The sequence below is a fragment of the Nyctibius grandis genome, chromosome 13 (assembly GCF_013368605.1).
Source record: "Nyctibius grandis isolate bNycGra1 chromosome 13, bNycGra1.pri, whole genome shotgun sequence".
Classification (NCBI taxonomy): Eukaryota; Metazoa; Chordata; class Aves; order Nyctibiiformes; family Nyctibiidae; genus Nyctibius; species Nyctibius grandis.
In genome coordinates, this window is record NC_090670.1 from 6555516 (window position 1) to 6567703 (window position 12188).

Genomic DNA, 12188 nt, shown 5'->3' on the forward strand with positions numbered 1-12188 from the left:
ATTTCCTGCAGGCATTCATTTTGCTGTCCCTTCTCTATTGACCAATTATTTAATTAAACTGCACTTCATTAATCCCTAAGCCGTCACAGTAAACCCAGGGCTTATACATATGTGTGAAGCTGTTAGGGGCACCACCACAACGTGATTTTTATCCATTCAGGTCCTATTCTCATTTAATGGGTCGAGCTGGCAAGAAATCTGGTATATGAGCTTTTACTTGAAGCTAGACATCCCATAATACAGCACAGACTGACCTTTATTTGCAGCTGATTTTTTCCCCCCATCGAGCAAAAAAGGCTTATAAACGCACTTGACGCTGTGAAAAAGGGGTACAAAACCCGAACTCTCCGGCATTATTTCCGCGTAAATAAAACTTTAAAGACCGCACGTCCCCCCGCGCCGCAGAATCGCCGGGGGCCAGCGCGCGTTTCCAAGGTAGAGCAAAATTAATTTCCATCCCTCCCTTCTGAAACGCCTCGGTGCCGAAGGAATGGAGAAGTCATGGCTATTTCACCAGTAACAGGATTAAACCATTTATGAGGCATTGCAGCTGCTCTTTTATGGCACCTGATTGATATTCATGTGTGGTTAGCATTTGTCTCCTAACTTGTGTAACACAGAGAATAGTAAAAGAGAGACAATAATCGCGGGGCTGTTACATATTCAGGGGACTGGATTTCCCCTATCAGCCTTTCAGCGGCTCTGGGCGCAGGGCTGACCTCCCCTCCGGCATTTCGGACCCGGGAGCGCGCATCCAGCCAGGGCAAAATAACGCAGCGCTGCGAAAATCCTCCCTCCACCCCATCGCTCCCAGCCCGGCCGGCCGCGCCGGGCGCTGGAGTGGCCCATCGCGGGGAACCGGGTGATTTTGGCCACCGTTTTACCCGCTCGGCCCCATCGCCAGCCGTGGCGAGGAGCCGCATAGGGCGCACAATAGCTCTTTTGAACGGCGAGCGAGGGCGTAGGGATGGCACCGCGGCCGCTCGCCCCGTCTGCTGCGGGGAGGCTGCGGTGGGATCGGGGGGGGCTCTCCCCCTTCGGGAGCCCAGGGAGCTGCGCTGGGGATGGGGGGCTGCCCACGGGAACCAGCCGTGCCGCTGTACAACTGTTCTCCCCCTTCTCCTGCGACGGAGCACGTAAAATCAGGGACGCTGCAACAGATTGTCAAGCCGCACAATTAAGTCGATTCGTTACTCAGCACGGATCTCGGCTCTCCTCCCAGTCAACAATTTGTTAAAGCTTCGCAGGAAATTTTCTTAGAGGGATGGGAACCTCACTTTTGTTCTGAAAGCAAATCTACCCCCCACACACACCCCCCCAAGTATACAGCAGCAAACAGAAAAATAACCGTGATGGCAAAAATCCAAGCAGAGCCAGCAGGTGCAGAGAAACAAAGATGTCTTTACCTGCAGTTGTAGGTCCTGATTTCCTTGTTATCCCTTTTGCACTTGACTGCCACGAAGATCATGGTGACAAAAAGAATGGCTGCGATAGACCCCAGGGCAATAATGAAAATCAGGGAGAGGTTAACAGATCCTATGGACTCCTGGGCATCCAGGGCTGGAGACAGGTATATCAAAATCAAAGCAGAAGCCGACAGAGATGTTTTTCCATGGTCGTGAGCCACCACGATCAGCTCGTAGGCTGTCTTTGCATTCTCCCCAAAGGCTCTGGTGGTCCTTATCTCTCCATTGACCTGGTCTATCTCAAAAAATCCTCTGTCTCCTTCCACCATTTCGTAGGAAAGTCTGCCATTTTCACCCTCGTCATAGTCGTCTGCCTTGACCACCGTCACCAAGTAGCCGACCCCCGCGTTCCTGGGGATGTACACCTCAGCCGTCCCGTTGACCAGCGGCGGGGCCGTGATCACAGGGGTGTTGTCATTGACGTCCAGGACGATCACCCTGACGGTGGCATTGCTCTGCAGAGAGGGATTACCCCCATCTTTTGCCAAGACCTTGAACTCAAAGGCCTTTGTCTGTTCATGATTGAAGGACCTCAAAGCATAGATATCTCCAGAGTTGGGGTTGATGGAGACATAGGTGAAGACAGGCATGTCCCTGACTTGGGAGGGCACAATCTGGTAGGAGACACTGCCATTGAGGCCCAGGTCAGGGTCCCTGGCTGAGACTGAGAGAAGGTAGGCCCCCGGGGTGTTGTTCTCCTGCACAATGACCTGGTAATAGGGCTTGGAGAAGTGGGGATGGTTGTCATTCTCATCGGTGATCTTGACGGTGAAGGACTTGGTGGCCTGCAGGGACGGGACGCCATTGTCCTTGGCCTGGATGGTGAGGTTGTACTGGTCCCTCTGCTCCCGGTCCAGCCGCCCATCCACCAGGATGGTGGAGAAGCTCTCATACTCCTGGAGGCGAAAAGGCACGTTGCCCAGGAGCTTGCACTGCACCCGCCCATTGGCCCCAGAGTCGCGGTCTGAGACCCGCACCAGGGCGATGACGTACCCCGGTGGGGCGTTCTCGCTCACCTCCACCAGCTCACTGTTGACAGAGAGCAGGTTGATGAGGGGTGGGTTGTCATTGGCATCCTGGACACTGATGGTCACTTTGCAATGGGCAGGGATGGAGTTAGGCCCCAAGTCCTTGGCCTGCACGTCTAGCTCGTAGACGTGACCCTCCTCATAGTCGATGGCACCGCTCACCGTGATGAGGCCGCTCTGGGGGTCGATTTGGAAGAGCTCCCGGGCCCGCTCGGAGACGTAGCTGTGGAAAGAGTAGAGGACCTGGCCGTTGGTGCCCTCGTCCGGGTCAGAGGCGTTGAGGCGGATGACCGGTGTACCCGGCGGGGCATTTTCAGGCACACTGACAGTGTAGGCTGGCTCCTCAAAGAGCGGGTTGTTGTCATTGGAGTCGATGACACGTATGCTGAGCTCCACCGTGCCGAAGTTGGGCGGGTCACCACCGTCCAGCGCCGTGATCACATAGCTGTAGTGAGACTGGGTCTCACGGTCCAGGCTCTTCTCCACCACCAGCTCAGCAAAGCGGGACCCATCACCCCGTGTCTTGGTCTCCAGCCCGAAGAGGTCGTTGGGGGTGATCTCATAGCTCTGCACACCAAAGCTGCCCGAGTCTGGGTCGTAGGCACTCTCCAGTGGCACCCGGGTGCCAGGGCTGGCTGTCTCTGATATTTCCAGCTCGATCTGGTCCGTGGGGAAGCTGGGCGCATTGTCGTTGAGGTCCTTGATCTCCAGCTTGATCACGCAGATCTCCATGGAGCTGGACATCACCTCCAGTGAGATGACGCACTTGGGGCTCTGCCGGCACAGCAGGTCCCGGTCGATCTTCTGCTTGGTCACCAGCAGCCCCGACCCGGGGCTGATGTCCACCAGGTGGGGGGCCGAGTTGGAGACCACCCGGAAGGCGGCGGGCTGCCGGGGGTCCAGCACGAAACCGGCGTCCCGGGCGTCCTTGGCGACGTTGGCGATCACCGTGCCGGCCCGCTGCTCCTCCTCCACCGAGTACTTGAGGTTGACGAGGGCCCCGGCGCCGGCCCACAGCAAGGCGGCCCCCAGCAGCGCCGGGAGAGCCCCCATCGTCGCCGCCGCCCCCTCCGCCCGCCGCGCCGCGCCCCGACGGCCGCTGGCCGCCCGCCTCAGGGGCCCGCCGCCCTCATACGGGCAGCGCCCGCCGGGCTGCCCCGGCGGCGGCGGGCGGGCGTGTGCGGGCACCGGAGCCGCGGTCCCCCGCGCCCACACCAACGCCGCCCGCTCAGGCGCTCCGAGCCGGCGGCGCCGCGGATGGGCCAGGCATGGCGAGAGGGAGCGAGAGCTGGAGCGGGGTGCCGAGGGGTGCCGAGGGGTGCCGAGCCGAGCCGCGCCGAGCCGAGCCCGCTCCCGCCGGCGCTCGCTGCGGCGGCCGCACGCCACTGCCCGCAGTCCGGAGCGCCGGCGGGCGGCGCGGGGGCGGGCGGCGCGGGGGCTGGCGGCGGTGAGCTGCAGCCAATGGGCGCTCGGGGGCGGGGCCGGCGCGCCGCGTCGCCGCCAATGGGGCCGCGCCGAGCCGTGCTGCCGGCCGGCGGGGCGGGGCCGGGGCGGGGCCCGCGGAGCGGCGCGGCCGGGAGCGGGAGCGGGGAGCGGGGCGCGGGGTGGCGCGGGTGGCCCCGCCGCGCCGGGAGCCTGGTGCCCCGCGGCACCGAGCCCGCCCCGGGGCCTGGGAGCTGCGGGCGCACCGGCGCTTTGGGGCGCCGCGGCAGCCGCTGCGTGGCCGCGATAACCGGTGGTTTCTCCTTCAGCGCCGCGGGCGCGCACAGGGCGGTGGCGGGCCCCTGCGGGCACCGGGCTGGGCGCCGCGGGGGCCGGGCACAGAGTATCCCCGGGTCCGCGCGGAGCTCCCCCAGGCCCGTTCAGTCGCTTTCCCTCCGGGGCAGGAGGGAGCTCCGGCTGCACCGCACCCCGCCCCGCCGGGCAGCGTCCCCCGGGAGCCGGCGTGGGGCCGGGGACCGCCAGGGTCTCCCGGGCGGCTCCTGCCCCGGCAGCGCTCGCTGCTCACTGCTAGTTACAGGGGAAAGCACCACGGTACCGTCTTCTCTTAAAAATGAAACAAAACTTGCATTGTCCGTGTGCCGGTGCCTTACCTCGGGTCTCCGCACACGGCAATCACGTTCCCGGGGTCTAATTAAAGGGGGCACCGGGAAGACGTCACCGCGCCCCGGGCACCGGGGCGGTGCTGCCCCCGGCGGGCTGCGGGCGCGCTGCCGGCCAGTGCCGGCGGGTCGCTCTGGCTCTCACCTTGGAGTCTTTCGGCTGCGAATCTCGGACACGCCGCCCCGCTCCCCCCACCCCCGCCCCGCCCGGAGGTTAATAAAGGGGCCGGGGGCCGGCGCGTCCCTGCGGCAAACCGCCCCGGGAGCCCGCCGATCGATAGCGGCGAGCCGGCGCCGCGGTGGGGAAGGCAGCGGCATGGGGTGCCCGACCGGAGCCGCCGCGGCACAGGCCCCCTCGGGGCGGTGGGGCAGCGGGAGCCGACGCGGCGGCGGCCCCGGCCCGACCCCGGCCGCGGCTCCAGCCCCGGCCCGGCCGCACCGTCGGGCCCCGCCGCGCCTTCCCAGGCACAAGGGCGCCATCTAGCGGCCGCGGGGGGATTGGCGAGCGGAGGCGGAGCGGCGGCGACCGGCCCGGACCGCGCACGGTGGAGCCGGGAACCCGCCGGGCCCTCGGTGGGCCCTCACGGTGCACTGCCTCGGCGGCCCCGGGGCAGCCCGGCACGCCCGTGGGCCACCGCTCGGCTGGACGGGCCAGCGGAGGGTGGCTGGGACACCACCCCCTCCACGGACACCGACCCCCGGGGCACCACCCCTCCAGGACCCCCCTCCAGGAACCCCCCGCGGGACACGGGAGGGGCTCAGGGTCCCTCTGCTCCTGGCCGCCGTGTCCCGGAGGAGCCGGGAGCACAAGCCAGGGCTTGCCAGGCTAGCCTTTGCCAGGCATTTCTCTCCCTCTCCGGGGAGCAGCAGTGTGGGTCACCGTGACCCACGGGGGTGACGCAGGGACGCGGCAGGTGGGGACGGTGCGAACGGGCAAACCTGCTCCCGCGTTCGCGAAGTCTTCCTTGGAAAAATTAATTCTGATGACTTGAACTGTGCCATGTGGGTTGAAAACCTGGCTGAAGGATCATAAACAAAGGGTAATTAGAAACAGGGGGAGGTGTTTATGGGGTACTGCAGGGATCGAGGTTAGGTCTGCTCTCGTTTAATACCCTCATTAATGACCTGGAAAGAGGGAGTAAACTACACGTTAATGAATTTGGCAGATGATGCTGTATTGGGAGGTGCTGTGAGCTCCAGCAAGCATAGAAAATTAACACAAAAAGGGCCCAGGGAGATGAGAAGCATGGGCAGGGAACAGCCAAAGGAGCTGAGCCTCGGTCAGGTGTGAGTGAGTGCAGCTGGGAGGCAAACGCAGGTAGGAGCCGACAGCAGAAGGGGCAACGCTGGCTGAGCCAAGCCGGCAGCACCACACTGGCACCAGAGTGACAGCCCAGCGAAGGTCCTGGGGCTCTGTGGACAGCGAGGGGGACCCAGGAGGCCACTGTGGCTAAGGGCAGCAGGGAGGGATTGGCCACTGGTGTCCAAGGATGGCGTGGAGGTGCCGGGAGGCTCAGGTGTGGCCGGAGCTGGAGCACGGGGCTCCCTCGGCACAGACGCGTTGGCAGCAGTTCAGAGGGAAGCCACACAAGTGATCAAAGGCACGGAGAGACTGATTTCTGAAGGAAGATTAAAAGGCTTAAATATATATATTGCTTGGCTAAGAGCTGTCCATGGGGAGACAAACTAAGAGCCTTACAGATCTGGTTGGTGTAAATAGAGAGGGAGGGAAGGAATTATTTAACAGAGTACAAGGGGCATCACCAGGAGGGATGACAGGAAATGAAGAAATGGAGCATTTAGGTTGGATGTCACAGGGGAAAAAATCCCCTCTGCTGACAGCAAAAATTATGAGGATGCGATGTGGTTCCCTTGAGGGAGAAAGTTCTGTGGCTTGAGATATTTAAAACCAGACAGGATCAGTCTGAATATAAAGGCGCCTGGGATGAGCCACTGGCAGGGGATGCACGAAGGAGCGAGAGCTGGGCAGGGACGCACCTCATTTTCCAGCTCTTTTTTTCACTGAAAAGTTCCTTTATATATCACAGATATAAAAGAGCTGCATTTTTTTGGTTTGTTGCATATGTGTGTTTCTACTGCTGTCAAGGAAATCACTGACACGGATGCTGTGCCAGGCACCTTGTATGGGCAGGGCTACTGAAAAAAAAAAGGCCCTGAAATCAGAGAAACTTCACCTCCGTGTAGGTATGGAGGGGGATTAGAGGGGGGTTAAGTGACTGGCGCGAGGTTGCTGAGCTGGTCCATGGTGTATAACCCCAGTGTTGGTGTTCCTGCACAGTGTGACATGCCCTGGAGCACAAGGTCTTCTGCAGGTTTGGCTTCTGTAGAGCATCTCGTATCTCAGTGGCTTTGTGCAGGACCAGCTGACCAAGGAGAAGCCAGGCCACAGCTGGCCAGCTGCATGGCACCCGTAACCTTGGTTAATGCTCCATCCTTTCACCCCCAGCCAATGCTCAGTTTGCCCAAGGCAGTGACGGGATCCCTCTGGAGCAAACCAGGCATAGATTGCAGCCCCACCCCTCCCCATCTCCTGCCTCTCTGGAGGTCTGAGTGCTGTCAACAAAATGGATTAATAGTCCTATTATCAGTTCAGATGGATGGCCAGGGTGAGGAGAAAACATCGCGTCCTGGGGAACTCAAGTAGGCACATTAATAAAGATGCCACGCGTTGGCTCTGAAATCTAAAAGCTTCGCTCCGCTCCTTGCAACACAATTAGTTTATCCAAAGCCCAACGCTCCCATCATGATGCGCCTACTGATGCCCCTACCACCAGTGCGTGGTGGCCTGACTGGGAGGGACGGGGCGGGTGGCAAGGTGGTCCCTGTGTCCCCCTTGGCCAAATCCCCTGCAAGAACTGTTTGTGCAAGACGGCAGCCCATTTCGTAGCACGCTCCTCCGGTCATGCTGCGATCAGAGAGCTGCCTCGTCCCCCTCAGCACCACCTTGGGGTCTTGGGGGGGCTGTGGGGCCAGCCCAGCCCCTCACAGCCGAGGAGCTGGTGTGACAGGGTGACAATGCAGCCTGTCGCTCAGCCGGCTCATTGATGGGTACGGGCAGCATGTAATGAAGATACTGGTTCTGGTTCTGCCCACGCTGTAAAATAAGGAAAGCTTTTAATTAAAAGCAAGTGGTGCAGCTTGGAGCCTTTTGTTTGAGCGCTAATGCGAATGACTTTCCTTTCCAGCCCAGCATTTATAGCTGTCTCTCTTGTACCTGTCAAAAAGTAAATCTCAGGATCTAGAACATGTATATTTAAAACTACGGTATCAGCAGGCTGTCAAGCCTGGGGTTTTTTATTAAACATTCCTCGTGCAGGGGGTGAGGGGAAAGGACAAGCACAGGATGAGGCCAGCGCAGCCATCGCCAGCAGACAGGGCAGCCCGGCAGCCCCGGCTCCTGCTCGCACCCCTGCTGCTCCCAGGCTTCCGGGGCTCGACGCCCACCCTGCCTGCCCCCAGCCATGGCTCCCTGCGGTGCCCTGCCCTGGCTGCGGTCCCCAAGCCACCGCTCACACCCTCCGCTATGGCCAGTGGGGAGTGGAGCCCGCTCAGACCCAGCTCCCCCCGCGCCCCGTTTCTCCAGGCGCGGCACAGAACGGGAGAAAACACGCACAAAATAGTTTGAAATTTTGAGATTTGTTTTTAACATCAAAGAGGAACTTTATCTTTTTAATTTTTCAGAGCCTCTTTTAATTTCACATTTCTGAAGTGTTGTTTTTTCCCCTTTCCAGCACCTTTTCCTTTTAGCTACTAGGTGAAGTAAAATAAATGATGTAGGTTTGTTTTTTCCTTTCTTTGCTTATCCAGTTCTGCAAAACTTGAAAGCTTTTCAAAACACTTGGGTGTCAGGAGTTACAGTTTAAGTTTGTGCTTTTTTTTTCCCCCCTAGCAATGTTTCTAATATCACAGCAAACTAGAAAAACACTGTAGCATAGAAAAAGGAAATGAAGAAATAGGAAAACTTGGAGCAAAATCCCAAGACCATTCAGCCCTCAACCATGTGTGGAGAAAAAAAGACCTACAAAGGAGAAAAATACAATATTTTGTGTTTGTGGGGGTGTTTGGAAAATAAGACAAAATACTCAGCTGAGAATTAAACACACAGATTTTTTTTCCCCATCATGTGGGAATAAAGGGCATGCCCAGGTTTTGGAGAGAGGAGAGCCTGGCCAGCTCTGCCCATCAGCCTTCCAAGAGCCAAACTTTACCGAGCATCCGCGGTGCTTGCAGACGTCTGTCCGTGTAACTCTGTCAGCAGCTTGCACATAATGCAGATAAGGGACCGTTTTCTAAGATATTGAGTCTTTAGACTATAAAAAACTGTCTTTCTAAGCTGAAATCTAACTTTATTTGTACTCCTGCAATTCCACCCAAGTCAGCAGGGTTTCCTGGCTGTTAGCAAGGGCAGCGTCTGGCACGCTCCTGCCACAGGAGAGGTTAAAGTGCCAAACAGAGGACAGCATCGCTTGGAGGAATTCGATAAACTCCTATCACTCAATAGTTTAATTCACTTTTACTGATGCTGCATCTTTTATCAAAGATTACATAATGCTGAATAATCATGAAGCACATAATGCAGAGCCAGACAGGCAGTTATAATCAGATTTAAAGCCTATATTAAAAATGTGCCAGGTGCAGGGCTAATTCTCTGCTCCCCGCACTGGTGTCAGTCCAGAGGAAGCCCTCTGGAGCTGCTCACGATTTACAACAGCCTGCCTGACAGCAGCAAAACGTGGGGAGGGGCAGAGATCATGGGGTGGTGTGTTCTGGAGGTACCGGAGGAGCGAGGCAGGTACCGAAGGCAGCGCAGGGCACAGCATCGCCGAGGAGCTGGGCAGAGGCTGGCGCTCAGCAGCCCGCATGGGGCAACGTCGGGATGACAGGCAGCCAGCGTCATCAACCGCTCTCTTTCCAATGAGGACGGCCATGGTCAGCATCGAGCACCAAACAGCATCCTCACAGATGACTGACAGCCGACCCTCTGTCTGCTGCAGGATCACACCAAAAAACTATGCGGCTTGATTGATTTAATCCCATCTCTTACAAGAAAAGCGGACCTGAGGGTCTGAAAAGGGCTGTGGCCACCCTCCAAGATGCCTCCCCAGGAGCAGCAGCACACCTGCATCTGGCAGCCCCCCAGGAGGCACGTGTTTCAGCCGTGCTGGCTAAATATTTCCCATGCAATCAATTCCAGCGTATAAAACCATCAGACAGGATAACCTTGTGATCAAATGGCCAACAGAGAAAAGTGCTTCATATTACCCACTCCAGATAACGAGCTGTATTTCCAGCACAGGCCCCAAACACACATCACCACGCACTAAATGCCACGCAATCACCTGCACAACGAGTTAAGGAAAGATTAAAAGCGAGAAGGAGAGAAGAGGGAGGGTAGAAAACGGAGCAGGAGGAAATTGCAGGCTGTGCCACTGGCGTGCGCTGGAGCAGGGCCGGGGGAGCAGTGCGATGCAGCTCGGCGCACGGTCACGCGGTGGGACCTCTAGGACGGTGCCTTGGACGCCTGCCTGGAGTTACACACCGTGCGCTGTTACCCGCACAGGTGAAGAACAGACGGCCTCGGGGCTTGCAAGACAGCAGTGCCACGGATGAATTAAGAGGCAACCAAACCTCTCTCGGCAGGAGATGTGCCTGCCAGCGAAGGTTATCCTAGGTGATGGGAGAATCTCTGCTCTTCCTGCCCTGCTTACAAATAGCACATCTTAATTCAGTCTCCGGGTCCTTGCATGGACAAACAGATTGCGAAGGTCAGGGGAACAGAGATACCTGGGGAAGGACAGTGATTTAGAGAAATAGGGCAGTGCGGTATCTCTGGTCTGAACGGCTACACCGCTGACACGCTGAGCTTAGCAAACCCTGCGCAGCCGCTCCAGCAGCATCCGTTCCGTCTTTCAAAAGAGTCACAAATGCAACTACATCACTTATTCTACATTTTTCTTTCTATTTTTCTCCCCCCTTTATTCCAGCACACTACTTAGTTTGCTGATGACCCTGTGGGGTGGGAAAGAGACTGCAACGCTTCCTTCTTCCAGCAGAAATTAGATACCTGGCACTGGTGGAGAGCTGACAGCTCCCAAAGATTCACTTGCTTTTACGCCCGAGCCACAAGCCTCCTGCCCAGCACGCCAACAGACAGAAGAGAGCATTTCGGGGCTGTACAGCCTCCTGCCGCAGCGCTGAATGCCAGCTGGGAGATTTCGGCAGCGCTCCTCAGCTGGCACGACCTGCCCCAGCTCTGCAGCAGCCGATGGAGACGTGTGGCACCAGCTGAGGAGCAGCCGTGGGGCCGGGACCAGGCTCTGGCTCCATCCCACCGAGGTGCCCGCAGCGGGGAATCTGGCTCTGGCTCCTCGCTGGTATTGACTTAGCAGCACCCCGCAGTCTGCCATTTCAAACGCTGCCTGCCTCTATCCTACACCCGGCAATTAGCAGTCCAGGCACCGATCCCGGCATGCTTCCCTCCTCCCCTCCCACTTCTGCGACTGCAGATGTAGGGAAATGGCAGAATACACCCATCAAAACCCCAGCTCTCCCCCGGCATCACCACGTGGATCATTTTCACCCACCAAACTGAGATTTCCACGTCGTGGCACCGCGCCTGTGCTGTCTGCGACAAGCCTGATGGTCCCGCACCGCAACACAGACGGGCTACTGGTGGTGTTTCGTCAGAGCCCTCGGAGCTGTGAATGCCAGGGAAAGCAATTTGTCACTTAACATTACCTACGAGAGAAGGGAGAAAAGGCTCAAAAAATGCCTAACAATTGTAATTATGGTGTCTTCAAATGGCTACACGATGTCAGACACGGTGCGGGGGAAAGGGCTGGCATAGCTTATCATAACAAAACCCGGGGTGGATGCTGTTCCAAGCCAGTGATTAATAGTCTGCTAGGATTTGTTTTGGCATGGTGAAAACCTGAGCATGGTGTCTGAGAAAGATGCCAGATGGAGGGCCCGGAGCAGGGCCCCCTGGCCAGCCGCGGAGCAGGCGCTGGCATCACCTGTGCCAGTGGTCACCCCGCGCTGTGCAGTGCTTGCTCCTTATTTGTGGGGTAACTGCGTCGTGGCAGGGACCAGCTCCTGCCGCTGCCCCAGGCTGGTCCTCCTCCCCTTCCCCAGCCCACGGACTTCATTTGCTCCAGGACAATGAGATGTCACCCTCCGGGCAGCCGAAACAGCAGCCACAACTCCAACAAAAGCATGAGGAGCAGTCCCTTGAGAGGCCACTCACCTGCCGTGGATCAGGTGGGCATGGCACCCAGCCTGGGATGGAGCTGCCTTCTCCCTGGGACCCCAGCCATGGCCAACACGGACCCTGTCCTTCAGAGAAGGACACAGCAGGGAGGTGGTAACCGTGCCCCTCCAACAGCTCACATTGCTCATCCCCTTGGAGAGTAAGAGGCATATCTTGGCTGTCCGTGCAATCAGGGTCCAACATCTCAGTGTCTGCTGATGGCAACATATCCTCCAATGTGAGCCTAAGGGTAAAAGCGAGTCCAGCTGGGCCACAAGATATATTGTTTGGATCAGGCTGAGAATCACTTATGCGGTGTTTT

At 58.2% G+C, this 12188-nt stretch overlaps 1 protein-coding gene across 1 annotated transcript in view; it reads right to left on the bottom strand.

Moving 5' to 3' along the window:
• Positions 1-3547, bottom strand: part of PCDH19 (protocadherin 19) — a 59149-nt gene extending 55602 nt beyond the window's left edge. The window contains exon 1 of the mRNA XM_068412106.1: positions 1407-3547. Within this exon, the coding sequence (XP_068268207.1) occupies positions 1407-3547 (2141 nt within the window). The remainder of the gene's footprint in view (positions 1-1406) is intronic.
• Between the last annotated feature and the right edge of the window lie 8641 nt (positions 3548-12188).